This window comes from Cariama cristata, unplaced genomic scaffold, assembly GCF_000690535.1.
Source record: "Cariama cristata isolate BGI_N322 unplaced genomic scaffold, ASM69053v1 scaffold39752, whole genome shotgun sequence".
NCBI lineage: Eukaryota > Metazoa > Chordata > Aves > Cariamiformes > Cariamidae > Cariama > Cariama cristata.
Window position 1 is genome coordinate 1 of NW_009606215.1, and position 9,068 is coordinate 9,068.

Here is a 9,068-nt window from a genome sequence, read left to right on the forward strand (position 1 = left end):
CCCCTAGTGCCTGCGGCGCTTCCGGGCAGTGGGGTGCCGATCCTCGAAGGTCGCCTTAGTTGCTGCCTTTGCGTTCTGATTCCTCTTGCAGACCTCAGGACTCTCCCCAGTGGTACTGGTGCATGAGGCGGGGGGGCAGTAGGCGTTATGGAGAACCTGAAAGACTGCCTAAGGGCGCTACATGAAGGGATTAAACCTCTCCACCCACTGTGCCATAGCCGCTCATGACTTTTCCAGCTTTCCTGGTTGTCCTAGTTCTGTGAAAAGGCTGCCACTCCTCACCGCTTGTTTCTGAAAAGCTAGTAAACCTTAACTAAGAGTGTAGGTAAAGCTGCAGGTTTGCTGCCTGCGGCCAGCAAGAGACTGCAGAGATGGGGACTTGTGGTACAATAAAGCGAGGCCCTTCACCTGTTAGAAAAGCCCAGATCGTTCAGGCATCTTTGTCCTTCCCTTTCCCTCTGCATGCTGCAAGAGGGTGGGCAACACTGAATTACCTTGAGCCACCAAGCAGTGTCTTGCAGAATTTCATAGTGTGGGGTACTGGGCTGCTGAAAGGTCCCTCTGTGGCCCTCCAGGGCTGAATGAGCAGTGCTGCAGCTGTGTCTGCCTATGCTAGTTATTGAGATCCTAGTTCTTCCTTTGTCAGCAGGGAAAACAGCAGCTGCCCCTGGAATCAGCGCATGCCCTGCCATTGTGGCCCAGGTTTGTGGGCTGTGGAATGAGCCCTGTGCTCTGCAACTGTCCTGGTGGTTCTCCACTGCCAGATGGTGATTTTCATCCCAGAATGCTTTATAATAGAACCCTGAGGAGTTATCCATGCAAAGCCTCCGGATCATCTGGGCAAATGTAGAAGCTGCTGTTTATCAAAGCTAAACTATATCTGAGTTACTGAAACAAGACTGCCTAGAGGGAAGACTGGCACAGGTAGGAAACTGCATTCATCTAATGTCTTTGTGATGAAAATACAGTTGCTTTTCCTCAGCTTGGTATTGTTTATGCTTTTGAGAGGATTACTAGGAGCCGATGTAAAAGTTTTTGGTTGTCAAAAACTTGATAGCCTGGGAAAATGAGTTCAACCATATTTTAAACTTTTAAAAATAGACTATCTTTAGATTGTATTATTTTATCTATTTTTAGATTCAGTTTGTTCACTATTTGATTTTAGTTAGGTTACTGTTAGTAACACTGTGCTTGATTGGGAATGCCAAGGCCTTGATGTTCAGGTGAGTTCCCTGTTGGATGTAGGTGAATAAATGTCAGGATACTTGTGATCTACTACTACAAATGCTAATGATGCTGCTCTTGGCGGTTGGTTCACAGAGGTGATTTTCTTAATCTATTTTTGTGTTGGATACCTAGTGAGAATTATTCTTTCAAGTATGGGTGGAAAACTTTCACCATTATGCAAGACACCTGACCAAAAGGAGAGTGAAGGCAAACTGATCTTACCTAGGCAACTGGATGCTGAAGATGAAATCGCCAATTATGCTAGTATCAATGACTCTGCTACGTCCTGTGTGCCCTGTGTGGGCGTTGCACGTCGAAGCTATGTCAACTGTCCAACATGTCAGGGAACAGGAAGGATCCCCAGGGGTAAGTGATTCTTCTATGTGCTGTGTCAGTGCTTTTTGAGCCTTCTGAGTTTGGTGGGTGTCTATTTGCCTAAAGACCTTGGTTGAACCAGTTGGTCTTTATTGTATCCAGTCTAGGAATGTCCTGTCTTGGTACATCCAGCTCACTTGTGACTTCTGTGGTTGCCTCTGTTGGGGGAGGATGGGGTGGGAAGGCAGGCAGTGCTGTTTCCAGGTGATTACTCAAAGCACACCCTGGAGCCTCTGGGGAGTTGTTTCTGCCAAGCGATCTGAATGCTTAAACTGAAATCTTAGTTGCATCACACTTGGCTTCTAATTGGACAGCATCGTTTGTGAAGTGAGTGCAGATGGACATTAGGCTGCTATGTGATGAGCTGCAATGCAATTTGCTTTGTTTACTTGTGTGCTTAGTGTGGTCTCTGATCTGCTGCCACCTCTTTCAGAACAAGAGAAGCAGCTGGTGGCTCTGATTCCATATGGTGACCAAAGACTGAAGCCTAGACGAACGTAAGTCCTGTTAAATTTTCCCCTTTTCTCATCTTTTGAATGTTTCTTCTGCCATGAATGAAAGCCTCAGTCCTTTGGATGTTTTGCTCTTTGTGCTCTGTCTTGCAGTAAGTTTGGTGTCTACTGTGTCTCTTTCAGCAATACCAGATGTTGGACAGTCTTCTGTGTGCAGTTGTTGGGTATCTCCAGCAATTTGTAGTGTAATGTACCATGTCAGTGTGTGGGACTCTACCCTGCTTCTGCTGTGATTTGGTAGCTTGCAAATAGTTCTGCACAAACCCATCCCAGTTTTCTGGCACCCAAGCTTCTATTGTCTCCTCCCTTTGAGGTGGAGCAGAACTGCAGGTGCTTGCAGCTGACAAAACAAGAGAATGATTGTGGCCCTGGTGCTATTTTGCAGGAAACTGTATGTATGCCTTGCTGTGACAATCTGCCTGCTGACAACATCTTTCAGTATTTTCTTCCTGTTTCCTCGCTCCATTGCTGTGCTGCCTGCAGGGCTGAATGCCTCCTCCGTTGGCTTTAATGTCACCACCACCAGTATATACCTCAACATGACGGTAAGTGTTCAGCTCACAGTCAGAGAGTGGATCTGAAGGGCTCCCTGCTTATTTCCTGTGCCACTCCATGTGTAGGCTAACTAAATGATCACTGTTTGAAGTTAGTCTTGCCATTACTGCCATCTCAGTCCACTCTATGGCTGCTTGGAATCAATGTCCAGAGCGTGTTTACAGCATCAGAGGTGTGGCTGGCCTGGCTGTGAGCAAGCAAGTCACACAAAGTGGCTAAAAAAGGGGCTGTGTAGAAAAAGCACTGTGTTTAATTCTGGTAATCCTTTTTCTTTTGCATCCTTCAGTTGCTTGGTTGTCCCCCTTTGACTGTCATGGGAGACACTGCAGCATGCATGCCTTTGTGGCCAGGCTGGATGTACATCTGAAGATTTGGAAGGGACAATGTGGTCCAGTGTTGCTGCAACGTTATAGCAGGGATATATTTAAAGTACCTTTGCAACAGTAACATTTGGCCCTGCTGCGAGGTGATTTGTGTTTTGGGTTTTTTGTTTGTTTGTTTCTCTCCCTAGAATGTGCTGAACATAACTAATAACAACTTCTACCTGGTCACTGTTGTGCAGCTAGACATAGAGGTTTTGCACCAGTCCCTAGTAGTAGGGAAGACCACCATGAAAACCCTGCTGAATATGAGCCCTTTGCAGAGCAGCCAGGTGAGCTCCACTGCTTCTTGCATTTTCTCCTAAACTAATCTGGATGTCCTGTACAGGGAGGTGCTCATTGTATGCTTCATTCACTCCTTTGTTATCTGCCTGCCAAATACTCAAAGCTCTTCCACATGCAGCTTCCCACATCCTACTTCAGGAAGGGGTGTTGTAAGAATTTACATGTTGATGAGTTTGAAGCTAACACATTCCTGGGCAAGGAACATGTGTCTGCTCTTCAGGTAGTGGGCTAGGTTGTGTGCTTGCCTTCAAATGATGGCAAGCTTAAAAACAGGTTAGACAAAACCCTGGTGGGAACAGTTTGAGCACAGCTGATCCATTTTTGGTGTAAAGGTCAGGGGTGTGGCCTAGATGACCTTTTTAAGGTCTTTTTAGATCTAATTTCTGATTCTATTTTTGTATCTGCTGTTAAAAACAATTGTTAGGCTAGATCTTGAAATTCAGGTTCAGACACCTAACACCACTCCAGTTCTCCCTACTTAGGCTGTCTGAATTGTATGCAAATGTAACTATGGTTCTTGTGTACTTCCTGCTCTCTCTTCTATTCACATTTACAGATCTATTACATGGTGGCCAGTAGCATATTGGATGACAACACCTAGTGAGTAATTCTTGAAGATTTCTTCCCTTGTTTAGTAAGTAACACTAATGCTTATAGGCTTTTCATTACTAGGTTTCTTGGGCTGTTGCTATTTGTAGAGCGAAGCTGAGTGAGTGTGTCCTTTTCAGTTTAATATGTGGAGCTGATCTGGATATAACTCTGGCATGCACATCCATTTTAAACTCATTTCCTTTTCTATTTGTTGGTATTCTCTGCTTAGTGTTGGTTCAACAATGTAATTTTCCATACATTCTGATGAGTAAGTGATGATAATCAATTTGATGTCTAGGTTGTCAACTTTAAATGCTCCATTTGTGATCAGCTAAAGGCACAAACTGCATTTCTCTGCAATGACCAGCAAACTATGTGAAGTTCATAGCAACCAAAGCTTCTGTGCAGACAGGGTGGTGCCTTGCATATTTACAAGGCCAATTCTTACTAGATCAACAGTTACAGAGTAAAATCAGCATAAACATGTTTTACTGGTGTAGATACTGCTATACTTGAACTTTGCCTGCATAGCTGTTCTCAGAATATTGCAAAGACAGACCTTTTTGGAGAAGCAGAGAAGCAATGGAATAATTGAGGACAGGAGACATGGTGCAGGCAGCTCCTGTGAAATTAACTCTCTCTTTTCTCTTTTCTCTTGTAGTAACATTTGCACCTGGACAAAAGTCAAAGTTCACAATGTTCTGCTGCATATACAGTAAGTGATGCCTGGTTCACAGCTATAACTAACATCCATTTCACCTGCATTGTTTCTCAACTCCCTTCGAGAAGGTCTGCAGTCACTGTTCTTCAAGACCAGGACTGCCTACAGTGTGAATGTGCTGTCACCCATACAGGTGTGCTGAGATCTGAGGAGATAATTCTCAAAAGCCATCGCTGCCCTGAGAAGTCCCTTGGGTTCAGGCTTACTGACAGCTCAAGCTGTCACTGTTGCTTAAGGCAAACTGGCCTGGCAGACTTTCTTCTGGAATACTGATTGTAGCTGTTGGCAAGTAATTCGTTGGTCCAGAGCTAGAAGTCCTGACTGGTTCAATTATACCTGCTTGTCTTGTGGTGTTGGGGGCAGACTCCTTTGACCTGGACTCTGTGTCGATGTGTGGATGATTGCCTCCAAGTGTTCTGACAGCAGCTGCTGAGCAAGGCAGGACAAAGTAGGCTCTTCTGCAGATTCTGTTGCCTGAGGCAGCTCCTGTTCAGAGGATCGACCAGAGACCCATGCTTAGCTTGACTGTGTTTCAGAGTACAACAGGCCCTGCTGGAAAAGCAAATGCAGGTTGGCTGTTTGTTCCTCCCTGCCAGGGAGGAAGGAGCATAACTGCAGTTTTATAATACAACTCCTGCGGGGACAGGTTGCTACTGTTGTGGTCTGAGTTAAAGCTAAACCTGGTGTATGAGACAGTGAGGCTTTTAAGAGGTATAGCAGCGCTAGAACGCCTCCATGCAGCCATGAAAAAACGAGTGATCTTCATTAGTTGAGTTTAAGCTACTTTGGAAAACTCTGCAGCAAAAATTGTGTCCTTTTGTAGCCTGTGTCCACTGGAGGGATCTCTCTGCACATCTGTGTTGACAGATTCCAGGTTGTGAACCCACTGTTGGAAGGTGGACCTCTAGGTTCACCATCTGTGGACTGTTGTCAATGAGCCCATGATTTCTTCATGAAGGAGGAACTGCTTTTGCATCATGGTCTTTTGTGCTAATCTAAAGCCAGGGCTTCACCTGCTGTATCTCAAAATGGACTGTGAATATTAGGAAAAGTGTTTGGAGAAAGTATGTGAGTCTCTTGGAGACATGCCAGGCTGGAATTCTCCCAAGTCACTAAAGAAATGTCACTGGTGATCTCCCAAAACACAGATGTTTAAATCTTCATCTTCTGTTGCAATTTGAAGGGCTATATTGTCGAGTTCCTTGTTTTATGGGTCTTAGTGTGGGTTTTAACTGTAGTCCATGCTGAGTGATGTGAAGTTTAAACAGGTAAAGTACACAGAGAAGCCCCATGCTACTCAAAGTACAGTAAAAATGGTGCATTTTGGACATCATGGAGAATGGCTCCATCTGTTAAGGCAACTTTGTCCTCCTTAGCTGATGCTGTGGGCTGACAGCACCTTTGCTCTCCTTACCTGCAAGCTCTCCATTAGCCAGAAGCTGAAGATGATTCCAGTCATCTTTACAGTTTTCTGCACCACATCTCCTCCTGCTGATACTACCCACTGATAGATTGCATGGTGTTAGGAGAAACTGCTTGATGCAAACAGCTCTTGAGGAGGTGGCACAGGAAGATAGTAATTGAAAGATACATTTTTGTCTAGCTAACTCCATAACAGCCATGCACTGTGAGTTGCACTGGCACTTTGGGAACACGTACATAATGAAATGGCACAGGAGTGTTATGCCGGGGTGGGAAGTCTTCTAGGCTTCCAGAATGGCCAGAGCATCTGTTGTGGTGGTAGTGATCTTGTAAAGGCTTTCTTTAATGCAGTCTGAAAAATGCTTTCCCTCTCTAACATGTGAAATTTAGCTGAGGGTATCTTGACTGTTGTATTCTGGGGCTACGTAATAGGGACAAAACAGGATGGCAGTCGGAGCTCACCGTGGGACCTTTACATTATGAGAAGTCTCATCTGGGACAATCACAAGTGCAGTTCTGGTCTGCTTTTGCTTTGCAGGGGTACCCTGACCTGCACATACCTGTGTCATTCAGAGCAGCTGGCTTTTGAAGACTACCAGTATGTGGATTGCCGGGGGAATGTCACGCTACCTCACCCATTGTACCGCCACCTGCCATGACAGAGCCAGGTCGGCAGAGCTTTTGAGTGCAGCATATTCCACCACAAAGGCAAGTCATAGGGAGACCAACTTCTGGGGCTTCTTCTCAACCTATGCCTTAAACACAAGGCTTGGTGTTTCCTGGATAAGACCTCCATCTCTCATGCAAAGATGGTAACATACTTGGCTTTATGAATGCAGATTCTGCTGCCCTCAGATTGCAGCTTTCTTTTTTCAGTGCCTTATCGTGGCTGATGCTTCAGCAAAGTGAACAGTGCATGGGGTGTCTCTGCATGGCTGATCAGAGTGGGTTACACTCTGCTACTTTGGACGCAGTGCCCTTTTAGTCAGACTAACTCTAGTTATTTCTTCCTTGCATACTTTTGCACTTCTGTCTTGAATTTAAGTATTTCATAACTTGAAAAAGGACTATGATGGACTTCTTGGCTGGATTGCATATGCATGACCAGAATCTAATGACACTTGCACAACCTGCACAAGGCCAAGAAACTGGACTAATGTGTCTCTATCTCCGAGTCTTAAGAAAAACTACTGCATGTCATGTCAAAACACCTTGTGAGAGTGACTCTTGGGTGATTGCTGTCCAGTATATTTAAGCTGTCCAGTATAGCAGGTGAGAATATGCATTTTTGTATCTATGTACTTTTAAAACAAGCTCATCCATTAACTGTTCCTTAATGGCATCCATTTCAGTGAGAAGAAAATGCGTTTTGTATCACAAACCAAAAAGATTGCTGCTTTCCCACCAGTGGTGTTTGGTGGCTAGCAGATGCTTTTTGTTGTATTGTTTTCTTGTATGCTTTGGCATTTAATGCTTTCAACTTGAACAAGCATGAGAGAGTTTATCTCTGACTGGAAAAGCTTAGTTTGCACAAATATCAGGAAACAGTTTGTCTTGGGGTGTGGTGTGTTGGTGGTTTTTTGTGTCTAAAGCTGCAAAATTACCCAACTACAGGAGGAACAGCCCTGGCAGCCTTCTGTCCTCCTAGGGCTGGCAGTTGTATCCCTCAAACAATGGAAGAATTAAATGTTATTCCTTAGGTTCTAGATTAGATGCTGCCTGATGCATTCTAGATGATAAAATAGGAGTCGGGATGTTGCTGGACTAAAATTTTTACTCGGCAATTCAGCATTTTCCTGCATCTGTCCCACTGAAGGATAGAAACAAAGCATCAGAATAGTTGAAGACTACTGAAGTTCAAGAAAGTCTGTGATCCTGTCTTCAAAATATGTTTCCTAAACCAGCACCTCTTCCAGAGCTGTTGCTCTTCACTGTTTCATCCATTGAGATCACACTGAAATGGTAACTAGTCAGCTTCTTCCCTGAAGCAGGGATGAAGAAGCTCCATGTCCCATTCTGAAATCCTCCCTGCTCATCACATCTCTACAGTGCTTTTTGTATTTGCCATACTATTGATTCAGCTATGCACTTCCCTTCCCTGCTGTTGAGTTTCCAGCTGTGCTTCTGTACTGCTGTTATCTGCTTGTACTGTTATCATCTACTCACAAATAAAGGGCCTCGTGCAACCAGACACAGATGACTTGTCTTTGTGCAGTGGGTCTTCACCCTTGCTGCAGCCACTGTACAGCTTCCAGGGACACAGCAGCTTGTTCATCAGCAGGTACATGGGCATGAGGGGAGGTGGGAGACTTTATGGGGAGAAGGCTTTAAGAAAGATGCAGAGCTGTGACCAGGGAATAGCCGTTCCCTGGAAGGTACCTGAGGCTAAATCGGTCAGCTGCGGCTATATCTGGATGCAAGCATCCCACTGGAGAAAAGAAAAGAGAGGGAAAAAAAAAAAGTAGTTCACTCTAGTACAAGCTGGAAAGCCTCCATAACTGCAGCGCGCTCTCTTGGCCACCATCCTCGCGACCCTCCCCGGCTGCCCTGCCGCCTTTCTTGCAGTGGGCTCTTCGAAAAAAGCGCCCCCCCCGGGAGGGGAGCCGAGCGGGCATGGCGCCGGCGCCGCCTCCTCCCGCCCTCACCCCTGCCGCCTTCCTCGTCCGTCAGAGATCTCGAATCTGGTGTCATGGACTGGCCTTAGGCACCCTAGTCCTAGTGCCCTCCGCCCTCTCTATGATCAGTACCGGAGCGACCCGTGCGCGATCACCTCATCACTTCCGTCGCGCCCCGGATGCGGAAGTGTTGTCGGGTGTGCGCGTGCGTGGGTGGGGGCGGAATCATGGCCGACCTGGCGGCTGTGGAAGAGCTTGCGAAGCTCGAATACTTGTCTCTAGTCTCCAAGGTCTGCACCGAGTTAGACAACCACCTGGGCATCAACGACAAGGACCTGGGTGAGTGAGGCGCGCACCAGCCCGGGAGTTGGGCAGACGCCCACGG

At 46.0% G+C, this 9,068-nt stretch overlaps 2 protein-coding genes across 2 annotated transcripts in view; both read left to right on the plus strand.

The window, feature by feature from the left end:
• The first annotated feature begins 1,379 nt into the window (after positions 1 to 1,379).
• TMEM106A (transmembrane protein 106A) lies at positions 1,380 to 6,727 on the plus strand. Its single transcript, XM_009696265.1, has 7 exons — positions 1,380 to 1,593; positions 2,036 to 2,099; positions 2,500 to 2,659; positions 3,181 to 3,321; positions 3,891 to 3,934; positions 4,587 to 4,640; positions 6,607 to 6,727. Exons 1-7 carry the CDS (start codon positions 1,380 to 1,382, stop codon positions 6,725 to 6,727), a joined length of 798 nt encoding a protein of 265 aa, XP_009694567.1.
• Positions 6,728 to 8,910: 2,183 nt separating this feature from the next.
• The window catches only part of DHX8 (DEAH (Asp-Glu-Ala-His) box polypeptide 8), a 13,694-nt gene continuing 13,536 nt past the window's right edge, over positions 8,911 to 9,068 (plus strand). The window contains exon 1 of the mRNA XM_009696264.1: positions 8,911 to 9,022. Coding sequence (XP_009694566.1) covers positions 8,911 to 9,022 — 112 coding nt within the window. The remainder of the gene's footprint in view (positions 9,023 to 9,068) is intronic.

What these genes read in the sequence shown, in the direction of transcription:
- TMEM106A (XM_009696265.1), top strand. Translation starts at nt 1,380, where the DNA reads ATGGGTGGAAAACTTTCACCATTATGCAAGACACCTGACCAAAAGGAG. An exon ending in ATATTGGATGACAACACCTA is followed by an intron (nt 3,935 to 4,586) that starts GTGAGTAATTCT and finishes TTTCTCTTGTAG; the next exon opens with TAACATTTGCACCTGGACAA. An exon ending in AATGTTCTGCTGCATATACA is followed by an intron (nt 4,641 to 6,606) that starts GTAAGTGATGCC and finishes TTTGCTTTGCAG; the next exon opens with GGGTACCCTGACCTGCACAT.